This window comes from Colletes latitarsis, chromosome 8 (assembly GCF_051014445.1).
Source record: "Colletes latitarsis isolate SP2378_abdomen chromosome 8, iyColLati1, whole genome shotgun sequence".
NCBI classification, from domain to species: Eukaryota; Metazoa; Arthropoda; class Insecta; order Hymenoptera; family Colletidae; genus Colletes; species Colletes latitarsis.
In genome coordinates, this window is record NC_135141.1 from 28589558 (window position 1) to 28602809 (window position 13252).

The following is a 13252-nucleotide window of genomic DNA, read 5'->3' on the forward strand; positions in this document are numbered from 1 at the left end:
CTACTGGAAGAAGAAGAGGCGATCTGTTCGGAGGAGTGGAACGGGATCAATTAGAAAGGGAAAAGAAGGTGCGGCCACAGTTCTGGCGGAATTGTTCGCGGAGCAGAAGACGTAGAAGCGACATCGGCGACAATTGTTCACCGAACGTCAACAGGTGGCTCCCCGAGGAGGCCAACGAGTGAGAAATAGAACAATAGCGAATTGTAATTCTGAATCGAAACTTCCGTGTCTGAGCAATAATAGGCCCCTCCACTGAAACGCTATGGTATTCGACCAACGGATTGGTTCGCCAGAAATAGACCTGCAGGCAGAACATTCCATTACTCGCTTTAAACGGGAAACGAGACTCTTCCAGCAAAGACACGTTCGGATAATAGAATGCTCGTTTCTCAAAAATTCTATATTCGAAATAAAACTGTAAATATCGTTACCAAAAATTATCAGATCGTCTTCCTTGTAATGCCTCCAACTATCTACGTAATCTCAAAAATAGTAAATTTACTATTAAATAAAGCCACGAGTTTTATATGGAATTAGAAATATGGCCTCCTCGATAATACTGAAAAGACTCAAAGTTTTGAGAAGAATCTCGAGGAAGAAGTTATATATTTTTTCTTTTTGTTAACCATTCGGAATTACTTATCTTCGAAAAATTGTGATGAATTTGTAATATTGGGAATGACCAATTCGAGGGTGGATGCAACGGAATTTTTGAACGACGGTGACAGCACGGAAAGACGAAAAATTCAATTAATCCGTAACGTATCGGGGGACCAATTCAACGGAAATGGAGACTCTGGTTCTCACTGGTATTTCACAATATCTGGTAGTCCGGAATTCTGCGCTTCGTGCGCCAGAATTCCGCGGTTGCTCGAGCACCGCGAAACAATCATCTGCGGCCGATAGATCTACTATCCAGAAAACGAACGGGTCCTGCAAACGGCGTTTAAAAGTAGAATCACCAATGAGAAACCTACCAAGTATTTTAATCAACAACACGCCCGTCTAATCGAAATATTTTCACGGTTCACGGAAGAATAAATCGTTCGAAGCTTACCAGAGCGTTCGATCCGTCGTAATGAAGATATTCTGTCCACTCGTACCGAAACCGTTCAAATATAAACCAGCTGGACTGTCGTGCACCAAACCGGGACACTGATTAGCCCATTTCTGCGCTGCTTCGGCCAAACCAGAATGCCACTTCTGAAACAATAATTTTTTTTAATGACAAACTGATATAAACGTTGGTCGTTAAGTATTAAAATAACGAACGTGAAGTTCTTACTTTAGGAGATTCTAGAGGCCAAAGTAAGACGAAAATCAAGAATTGCCCATTAGAATTTTTCCTAGTTTCTACGAAATTCCTTGATTTAGCGTATGCAAACACCGGGACCCCAAAGGGTCGACATTCGCATAAATTTCTATTTCAATTTCTATTTTATTAGTTGTTGTTAATATCCACGGTCAATGAGGCTCGGGTGTCGTAGCTGTTGCGAGCCAAGTTCCCTCATAAAAATTTATAACTCTTCGAGACGGTGCGATATTGCATCTCGACGTCGAAAGGGTGTTAAGGTGCCTTACAACCGACGTTTCTGCGGGGACAAATTCCTCCCTGAGACTCGTAAATTCGCGAACACGATACCCGTTGAAGATTATGACAATGGCGAGGGTGGTGTTCGTATCGTTCAACTTGATTATTGTTAGACAGAGTTTAATATTCACGGTCTTGGCGCCGTAATACGATCAAATTTATACTTCTCCAATTAAATACAGTATTACATAATTATCTGCGTGTTCTCGGGTTTATTTGAAGTGGCGCCCTATAACAATTAACAGCTGTTCGTTACAGCGTGAATGGGACATCGAAACGCGTGGGTTAAAAGTGTGCTTAAAGTTTGAAGATTGATCGAATCGACGCCTGTTCTGTGCAATCGGGGTTGAATTAGGAGCAGCATAAATGGTCTGGGCACTTTGATTTTTCGATGCCTTTTATTTCTCACCGGTTACGACGAGAAACATCCATTTCTCGCGATTACAAAATTTCGACTCGTCGATGCATCCTCCGCGACGGGTATAAGTTTAATGGATGGATTCCAAGCGCGTACGGAGACGACCCGATAAATTTTTATGAGGCCGTTTAAAATGCAACTCTCCTCGCGAAAGTATACAGCGCTGTATAAACAGCTTGATAGCGTGTCGTCTTGCCTCCGAACCGCCGTAACGAACCTCGTTCGACTCGAATAACTGCCAGACAAACGAAATCCATCGAGATGAAATAAAAGTTGACACGGTTGGACGTCTTCGATGCTTTTAGTTGATATTGTGGCCGCTCCGGGGAGACTAAAATAGGCTTAAAAGTCCGCGTAATCTACAAAGCCTCGAAAAGTTTATAAATACCCGACGGTCTGAAAAGTTTAGAAAGGCTCGAAAAGGCTTAAAGGATTCTTTCGAAAGTTCTTTAAGCCTCGAAAGATTTGACTGCCCTCGAGAAGCATCTGAACCTCTGACAATCTCGACGCTGCTCGTTTTTATCTACGTATTCAATTTGTTTAACATTTAAAGGAATTATAGGACCTTGAATTAATTTATTTAGTTATCGTTAATAATTTAGATTCGATCTTTGTTTGGAAGCGTCTCGAAACGACTGAAATCGCCGAATCCGTATTCGTAACCAGCGTAACTATTTTATTTCGAAATTAGATCTCCCTGTCTCAGTTATTAATTGCACCGGTGTTTCTATTAACGCGCTCTGTTCGCGATGCAATGCAATTATTTCGGTTAAATGGACTCCAGACAATTAGACTAATTGCATCCAGTTAAGCGCCCCGACTTCCAGCTTCGCCGTGTCCGGGTCTCCTTTGTTAACGCAATTTAAACAATCTTTCGCCCGCTATAGTATCCGAACGCGTAATCCGTTTCGTAAAAATCTTCGGATAAGTGTATTTTTCACTCGAGAAATTCACAATCCGTTTATGGTACAGTGCGCGACAATTTAATAATATTCTAATATTTTATTTCGTGCTGTTTCCGTGAAATTAGCAGTGCAGGTATCGTAGAAAAAATTCGACTGAAAATTGTAACCGGGAGCTGAATAAATTTCGTCTAATTATTTAAACGATAACAAGCGTCCGCGGATCTGCCAGTTAGCTTTAATCGAACTCGCGAAAACTCGTGATTCCAACTATCGCCCGACGGAATCCGCGAAACGTTTCCCGCGGATAACAAGCTGCTACATTTTTGTCGTTTAATTTTAATCAAAGACCAATTATCGAGGAAAGTTTTTCCGAGCCGACGGGATGAAATACATGTTACGACGTTCAGGGACGATCCAAGAATTAAATTATATTGCTTTTACCGTTATTGCGCCCCGACGTTCGCATTTGCAGACTTTCCAGAATGTTCTTTTCCCTTGTTAGATACATTTATAATTCCATCAACTGCTAATGGTTATCGGAGACTGGGTCCTACGTCTGTTAAAGTTCGTTCATTAGATTAATATTTTCACGGAATTCAATAACCCATTTAATGACCCGCGATGTTGGTACTCCCTTCGCGTCAGGATCGATCGAATTTATATCGAAACGCCTATAATCGAGGTTTCCTAAAAATCCAACTTCGCGAAATTGTTTTTCTAGTCGAACGACCGGTTCAATTATTTCTATTTTAGTTTTTTTTTTGTGAAAAACTGGATGAAATTTGGTACTCAATTTTGGTTAAATGTCGTTGTAAATAGGAAATATACTAAAGGCCAAAATAAGACAAAAATCAAATCTAATTTGTTGATTGAGACTTCGTTAAAAAGTTATAGAAATATTTCCGGCCACACAGTATATTTTCGGTAAAGAATTTTTTTCTCGAAACTGCGTAATATTTCCAGGGTATGTGTATTCACCAAAAATGATTGTAATTAACCCCTGGAACTGAAAATAATTTTTTCAGAACGATTTGAAATTTTTTTTTTTCGTCCAAAAATTTCACACATTCTCGAATTTTTTTCTCGAAAGAGGGTAGGATTTCGAGGGTATGTCTATTCACCAAAAATGATTGTAATTAACCCCTGGAACCAAAAATAATTTTTTCAGAACGATTTGAAATTTTTTTTTTTCGTCCAAAAATTTCACACATTCTCGAATTTTTTTCTCGAAAGAGGGTAGGATTTCGAGGGTATGTCTATTCACCAAAAATGATTGTAATTAACCCCTGGAACCAAAAATAATTTTTTCAGAACGATTTGAAATTTTTTTTTTTCGTCCAAAAATTTCACACATTCTCGAATTTTTTTCTCGAAAGAGGATAGGATTTCAAGGGTATGTCTATTCACCAAAAATGATTGTAATTAACCCCTGGAACCAAAAATAATTTTTTCAGAACGATTTGAAATTTTTTTTTTTCGTCCAAAAATTTCACACATTCTCGAATTTTTTTCTCGAAAGAGGGTAGGATTTCGAGGGTATGTCTATTCACCAAAAATGATTGTAATTAACCCCTGGAAGCGAAAATAATTTTTTCAGAACGATTTGAAATTTTTTTTTTTCGTCCAAAAATTTCACACATTCTCGAATTTTTTTCTCGAAAGAGGGTAGGATTTTGAGGATATGTCTATTCACCAAAAATGATTGTAATTAACCCCTGGAACTGAAAATAATTTTTTCAGAACGATTTGAAATTTTTTTTTTTCGTCCAAAAATTTCACACATTCTCGAATTTTTTTCTCGAAAGAGGGTAGGATTTCGAGGATATGTCTATTCACCAAAAATGATTGTAATTAACCCCTGGAACTGAAAATAATTTTTCTAGAATGATTTGAAATTTTTTAATTTAATTTTTTAAGAACTTTTTAATAAAGCCTCAATAAACAAATTCATATTCTTGGTTTTCGTCTTATTTTGTTAGTTTTTCTCCGGGGTGGCCGAATACCCTGTATATAGCAAAGTCGAAAGGAGAGAATCTTTAGTTTTCTGTCTTAGAACAGTCTCGCAACGCGTATTAAAAATAGTTAAACTTTAGACGCGTGCAGTTTCGAAACTACTAGTGTTTAATTAATTATTGAACCACTGTTGGCAGCGGCAAACCTTCCCCTTTAAACTGGTTTTTGGTTTTTGTCGATCGGACTTTCCGTTTCGGAGATATCGCAATTTATGTAAAAGTGTATTTTTCTTAATTCGACTATCGCTGTCTTCGTCTGACGCGCTCGGACCTCCTTGTCGCACGTTGACCCAGTAACCCAGTGACCGAGTGACGTCACGTTTACTACTTACTACGGTCACGTGAGTTCATTGATCACGCGACGTAAACAAACGTAAACAGACCCTTCGGTCTCACGCGATCGACGTGAAATTAAAATCGCTATATCTCCGGAACTAATAAAGCTATCGACTCGTACGAACGCTCATTTTAAAGGGCATTTCATCCACTATCCAATGACCATACCACCTACTATAATTATTGTTGTCTTCTATGTTTATTTTCACATTTACTTTGACGCTACATACCCAAAGTAGTTTTAGCACTTCCTATTGATCACACGACTGATGTGAGATAAAACTGGACTATAAATTGTTCATTTAATTGACAATGAATTTAAATTTGTATATATAAATTTGTATAATACTCTAGAACTAACTATGGTATCGACTTGGAACAAAATTCGTTCCCAAGGGCGTTTTGTCTTCTATCCGACGAAGATTAAAAAATTTTTCAACATAAAAGGGAGGGATACCTTACGAATAAACATCAAACGCACAACTTTCTATACGTATAATGCAAAAATTAGAAGTACGTTGCCTGGTAAAAGAGAAAAAAAATGTCATTTGTGTTAAATACAGCACTACATAATTATCTGCCTGTTCTGGAGTTTATTTGACGTAGATCCTAGTGCCCAATAACAGTTTGTATTCGTGGAAAATGGTTCGAGTGCGTGAAATTCGATTATTTCCTCTTACTTGATGAAGTGCGACAGCTTCGAAGCCGGAGAAGCGTTCCGTTCGCTCGGCGAGGAATTTCGAACGGCATTTAAAAGCGTTCCAAGCGAATCGTTGACCGTTTGAACGAGTGGAAACATCTGTAACGCGGCTACCTAACGACCGTGTTCTCCTCGTACGAGACAAATCCCCTTCCGCGGATGCAATGAACTGCGTAGCCCGGCTCAGTATTCTCTTTCCTCGAAAAACAACCGTTGCTTTTGTCGCGCCGACTAACGAACCGCGGGAAAGACACAAAGGAAAGCGACGTTCCAACGAGTTTAACCCTTTATTTGCTAATGCCGTTGGCTCCGGGAACGTCATTTTCGCATATGGTTTAAATGGAATATTCGCGTCGACCTAGTCCCTCGAACTCTTGAAAAAATATTGGAATAATTTTTGTCATATCTTCTCGAGCCGACGATCCGTTTTATCCAAGGTAATTTGAAGATCGGTTGTTCGGTGTATCGTTAATAATTTGTGAAGGTACAGCGATTTATTGATCGAGTGTTGGAGACAGTATTTTTATGAATCTTAAATAATTAAAAGTGATGTGTATAAAAGGGAATTTGTAGATCAGAGATATGAATATAATTAAAAAGCTACAACAAAAACGGTAAATTATTGAAACGAGTTCGAGTTGCATTCGTTTCTTCGTTCAATTGTTAGTAGGTCGTTTTATAAAATCCTATGACTGTGCAGTTATTCCATAACGTACGATACTAAAGATTCCCAACGAAACTTCCATCCCATTACCGAAACCGACCAATAAAATCGAAAGGAAACGACATTGTTTATACTGGAAGTAGTTCCGGAGTCTTGATTATGTAAACTGCAGTTCCTGCGTAAAGTTTAATGCCAGTTTCACAAGGATAAACATGATACGAAAGTAATTTCCAATCTTACGATGGAACCAAAGGGATTTCGATCTCTTTTTCGAAAGGGTTCTGGCAATCCCTTCGCGCGGAGCTAGTCTAAACTTATTAAGGCAGAGTGCGCAAACTTATTACAAATTAAGATATATAAATAAGCAATTAATAATGTACATATTAATCGGAATAAATATCTTCTAAAGTAATTATTTTTCGTCACAAATAAATTACTAGCTACATCGAATAATGTATTAAAAAAATATACGATTCCGTTTAAAAAGAACATTAATAATTTTCACACGTCAAATTTAATTTTTCTCTCAACCACGATTTCTCACCGAGGAGCTCAACGAAATTAGTAACGTTAATGATAAATTGTAACTAGTTTCCAACTGTCCAAAACTGTCAGGGGTTCGTTCTGGAAGTCCAACGCGTTAACAATATTTTTCTCCCGATCTTCACTAAACTTTTAAAGTTACCCAGCTAGAAGAGACCTTGGGAAGCGAAGGAACGACGATCCCACCCAATTTTCATTCGCGAAAGCCCCCGGGTGCACGGAGGACGTCCCTTTTAACGGAAATCTCGGCCGAACCGATCGCGTTAAGGGCGAACGTAATTTCCACGGAACGAAAGCCCAAAGAATCCCCCGATTCCATCCGAAGGAGTGCTCGAAAATTACCCACGGTATCCGCGTCGCGGGATTTCGCCGGGGAATCCGTTGGAATCGATGGAACTTCAAAGCCAGGCGAGAAAGACCGATCGCGTGGGCGTAAGGGTTGAAACGGTCCGCGTCATCCGTCTTTCAGTGGTTATGAGCCCGTAATGCGTTCGAGACTATATTCTGCCGACGCAAAAGCTCGTGTTCGCGAACGGTCGACGAACCTCGATGTCGGGGAACGCGATCGTTTCGAAAGGGACACTTTTCCCCTATTCGTCGTTCCCGTTTACGTTCCAAATACAATTTCTCGTCGATTCGCGGAGTGGACGTTAACATTCCGAATGCTGGACGTTGAATGACGTTCGGGCGAAATTTTGTTGACACGCGAAAATCTAGAGCGCGGAGGATTTCCAATCGTCGACCATGGCCAGAGACAGGGGCACAATTTTGTGAAAATAATCGGCGACGAGTGGATTTAAAAGAGCTTTGGAGGAAACCGTTCGAAAATAGCTACCCTTAGTAAAAAAAAGAGACAGAATTTCTAGAGGGTGTTTGACCTGGAAAAAATTTTAATGAGAGATTTCAGAGACCAAAATAAGACGAAAATCAAGAATAACAATTTGTTGATCGAGGCTTTGTTTAAAAGTTATTAACGTTTAAAGTTCCGCCTGTAGAATGGCGCGTGATAGTGATTCTCACTCAGCACGAGAGGAACTTTAAACGTTAATAACTTTTGAACAAAGCCTCGATCAACAAATTGTTATTCTTGACTTTCGTCTTATTTTGGCCTCCAGAATCCCCCGTTAAAATAATTTCCTTTTGTAATATTGCCAACAACTTTGTTTATCAATGTTTGATGTTCAGTATCGCGAGGTTTCCGTGTCTCTGAACGAGAAATATTAATTTCACGTTATTGTTTACGCTGGTTCCTCATTTTGACGGGTAATGGGGTGCGCATGAATGCATAATCGTATTCGCTTTACGAAAGATAATAGTCGAAAGATGAGAACGAATACTAGACTAATATGCCCTTTGTAGCAAAGGATCCGACGCTATGAATAAATCATTAATCCCTTCGTTGCGACGCACTTCAAAGCGACGGTGCTCGCGACGAATGGGACGGTATAGTGCTATTTTATGCTGGTTGTACGTTTACGTGGAAAACTGCATCGAACGCGCGTGTCGAATTTCAAAGTTTCGAGCATTTCAGTCTCATATTTTATTTAGCGCCGGCATCTTTGTCCGGCGATCGTGAAATTAACCTAAATTGACGCTGGCAAAATTAGCTCTTCAACAATTTATTTTTGAATCAGCACAATTTAGTTGGCATGTCGAAAACTACTTTGTCGTTATTTAAATTAAGATCCCGTCGTTCTACGGAAAATAAATCGATTCTGCTGGTCGAAGACTGTCGTTTGGAAAGAAATTATAAGCTCTACTCACCATTTCGAGCATGTTGGCGGCCGATGGTTTGACTTTGGAACGATAGTAGTTGTGAGTGTCGACGATGGTCTGCTGGACGTTGCTGTTGCTGATTCTGATTGACTGGTAGGGCACCCTTTCGCCGTAGAGCCTCGGCACTGAAAGCAAAGGCAAACGTGTCCTCTCAGCATCGTCGCGATAACCGATATTCGTTGTCAATAAAAGTCCTCTCTGCACGTTGCTCCATTTCCTTCCCTTTCGCGGCGGAACAAGTGTCCGCTTTAAAAGGGGAATATCGACTGCTACGGGGTACGTCCAAACGGGCAATAACATTCTATTTTCATACCCTTTACCCTTCTACCTGGCGCCACGTGTGACCCCTCGTCTCCGAGGAAAGAGAATTCTCCCCCGGAAAACGCCAACTGGAAATGCATTTTCCCTGGCATCGTACGCGATTTTTCGATCAAATTACCGCCTACTCGTTCGCACGTTAATGGAAAATTAAGTCCCGCGGGCTACGAAAAAAATAGCGAAAAATCTCATTCGCCAGGGATTAATTCCTATAAACGTGGATTTTTTCAAAAAAATCAACCTAAATAATAGTGCATTTAGTTGTAACCAGTTTCTAAATCCGTCAACAATTTTGTACTTTGCAAAAATTGCATACTGCCAAGCTGATTTGCAACTTTCTATTTACTTTGAGTTTCACATTTTTAGGATCACTAAATATACTGGAATTATTAAGAAATTATTAAGTTCTTAACGTAAAGTTTAACAAACATTAATCGTATTTATTTATTACTATTGATTGTATTATACTTTCATTAATCATTTTTTGGCGCAATTTATTGAACAGACGTGGATTCAAGGCAAGCTTCGTAACGTTCGATCGCCATGACTGCTGCAGTCCTCGTATTATGCACACTATATCGCTCTAGTACATCCCATAATCTTCATTAGGTGGTTTCAACCATTGTCGTGGAATCCCTGCTTTCCAGAAATCGAACGTCTAATCACGGTTCCCTTCTAACCTAACGTTCCTAACCTCGAACAAGCATAAAACGGTTCCTCGATTCGAATTTTTTCGAGAAGTATACTCTGCAAGATCGTATATTTGCACATCGATTTTAAAATTAAGGTTCAAAAAACGTTTAAGGAAATTCTAACTTCGTTCTGGAAAGATGAACATCCACGAGCAACGAATAATTTCCCCGGAACTTTGTTTCAAATCCTAAGTGGGATCAAGCGTTTGACCCTAACCTGGGCGCGAGCTATTCACTTTAGCAGAAGCTGAGCCCGTACGGTCCAAATGTTAAATTAGGGTCAGAGATTGTTTGGACCGAGATTTTATCAGGATACAAGTGGATAACATCAGATCCCTCGAATTCGTAGGTTAGCCGATAAATTAGGGTCGCGAGTAATTTACAAGGAGATCAAGTTATCATTGCGTACCGCTCAAGTGCTTAGCTACGAATGACAATGTAGATGGGTTCGTTCGAGCGTAGCTTCGGGTAATTTCCAGTAATTCAGGATATCGTTGCGCGATAGCTGTTTAATCCTGCCAGGGTGAATTAACTAATTAACAAATTGAAATGAAATATTTTCTCGGTCGCAAACACAATTTAGAACATCGTCTTTCGAATAAAACAAAACGTTCGAGAAATTTCTCTGAGAATACCGGGACAATTAAACAATATTTCTTGCAATTTTTAAATTATCAAATTATCGATTTAACTGTTAGGAAAAATATTTGTTTCGTTGAATCTTCGAGCCTGATAAGTTTATATTGGTTTGAGATTTAAAAGCTAATTAGAAAAATTGAAAGTATATAAGAAAATAATAACCACTGTGTAAGCATACTTTTTTTCATAAACGGCTGAGATAATCCGGTGTTTCGGAAGAATAAAAAATATAGACGACGTTTTCCAACATTTCCTGCAGCCCCAGAAAGACTTAAACGAAATCCCCCGAGGGGTTGCGTCCCATAGTTTAAAAAGCTCTGTTCTACAGGAAAATAGTTCAGGAATTTTTAATCTGCCGGCAGAAGAAATATGTTTAAAATTACCGGGCTACGTTATTTTATTTTTTATTCTAGAAAATCCAATGCGCAATTTAATCTGGAACGTATGTATTATTTGAAAAATTAATTAAAATCCGATGTTACCGCGTGTCTGTTACTATAGAAAATCATTTCAATATTTTGTTCGTTCTCTCGTAACGATAATTGAAATTTCATAAACAGACCTGTCGTTCCGAACCACTTGCAACCTATAAATGCGTATCTATCGATGGAAACCACTCTGTTAATTGTATCATACTTTAAGCTCTATTCTCGCGTCATACGCGTTATTTTATTAATTAAACCGTCAGTTCCCGCATTTACATCGGAAATCAAGTCGACGTCACAATTTAACTCTGCATCCAACGCAACTAGCTCGAAATTATATCTATCAATATAAGACCAACGTAATAAATAAAAGCAACTTTGCCATCTGATAAACAAAGCAAGAATTTATTTCCAATACCTGTAAACGTGTGTACACACACGGAGATGCATTCATTCGAATTGTAATAAAACTCTAAAAAATTTTCTGATAAAACAATGCCTCGAATGAATAAATTTTATTTTACCTGTTGCTTCCTTTGTTGGTTGGAAATCCTTATTTATTTAAAAAATAACTCGATATGGCAGTCAGATTGGCTCACGAAAGTTTCATAAGGTGTAAGGTCTACTCGCATACATCGCGTGTGCCACGACGTTTCGTGCACAGTAATTTTACCAATATTGTTCACGATGTTGTTGAAACAGACGAGATTTAAGTATCAAAGATAAAAAAGTATCACGTGTTATGAACTAGGAGATATCAGAGAGCAGAGGACATCGTTATTGCACGAGAAAATTTGCGACACGTTTCGTATCTCCGTACACGTTTTTCCTGCATAAATTTGACTCGCAGATTGTGGAATGCCAGTTCTCGCTGAACTACTGGCGCGCACGGCAGCGTTGTTTATAGCAACTTTATATTACTACTTTTTCTCAGAGCCAAAATTAGAGACGACGAAGTTCAGAACCGCCGTAACAGGTGTGCATAATGAGCAGTCTCGTGAAACCTTTCCCCTCTTGTTATCGTTTTATAGACAACCATGAAAAATCTATAACATTGTATGTTTCTTTTTATCCTACATCCGTACGATTACCAATATAGACCCACAACAAAATCTCACATTAGAAAATGTTCTCAGGATTAATTTAAGACGTTGCAGATGTTCTCGCTTTTAATCGAAACTCAACGCGTTTGCTGTTTTTAATAAAATTGTCTAAATCGCGCGCGTTGACAAGTATTTAAAATTTTACGCAGCAATGGATTTATTATGTAGAAAAATCTAATTTCGAGACATTCACAATTTCAGTGTACTCTTGTGGTTTCTCTATCCTCCGCCTAGCTTTCTAACAATAGCTTCTATTCTACGATAATTCGAAATTTTTGTAAATATTGCAACGAAAATCGATCGTTAACATCGTCGACATTCGTATGAAAATTGACCAGCAGCTTTACACAGTAATATAATCACAAGTTTAACGAATATTGTGTATCAATATCAGTTTGATTTTGCGTTTATTTCGATCAAACTAATTCGTTTAGAGTTTAGCCCGCTTGCGGTCTAACTATGATGTTTGCTGTACATAAACGACGTCGAAAACTGTGGTTAAACGTTAGAACAATGATCTATCGGGAAACATTTCGAACACTAACCCATGTAAACCTAGTCTTCAGTGCTAAACTTCGAACTCTGTCGTTTGGAACTTCGAAGCTCGTTAACTTGTAATTTAGTGAACTGTAGAATTCGACAAATTGGCTACTTACGAAGGTCGGTCGAATCTACGCGATCGCTGAATCATTAAGAATATGATTTTACGTGTAAAATTGTACGCTGTTTTTAATGCTAGGAAACCGTAGTGTTTTCTACTGCAAACGATATCACATTCAGACGCGAGAAACATACTATAATAAAACAAATTTCTTGGAGACCTTGAGGCCCCAGCAATTCCCTGTACGATCGCGAAAATTCGCGGAACAGAATTCCACTATTGTCAGAGAGAAAGGATGAAAATGGAGGGGAACCGGTAACGATTGAAATAAATGATACTTTACTTGGTTTGCTGCGATGCTTCTTCCGTGGCACGGCCGCAGGCAGCGCCAAAGCTATCAGGACGATAATCCACAGCCACCTCATAATTTCCGATTACGACCTGGAACACACGAAGGGGCACGTTATTCCATAAAACTGATAAAAAGTCGCGGGGCAATTTAAAACCTTAAGGGGCCGCGTAAACCCCG

At 38.9% G+C, this 13252-nt stretch overlaps 1 protein-coding gene across 4 annotated transcripts in view; it reads right to left on the reverse strand.

Moving 5' to 3' along the window:
• LOC143344721 (cysteine-rich secretory protein 2) overlaps positions 1 to 13252 on the reverse strand; it is a 106897-nt gene that overhangs the window by 9532 nt on the left and 84113 nt on the right. For all 4 annotated transcript variants that reach the window (XM_076771053.1, XM_076771055.1, XM_076771056.1 and 1 more), the window contains 3 exons: positions 13067 to 13164; positions 8934 to 9070; positions 1058 to 1203 (listed from right to left, as the gene is read on the reverse strand). In XM_076771053.1, the coding sequence (XP_076627168.1) occupies positions 1058 to 1203; positions 8934 to 9070; positions 13067 to 13148 (365 nt within the window). In that variant the 5' untranslated portion in view covers positions 13149 to 13164. The remainder of the gene's footprint in view (positions 1 to 1057; positions 1204 to 8933; positions 9071 to 13066; positions 13165 to 13252) is intronic.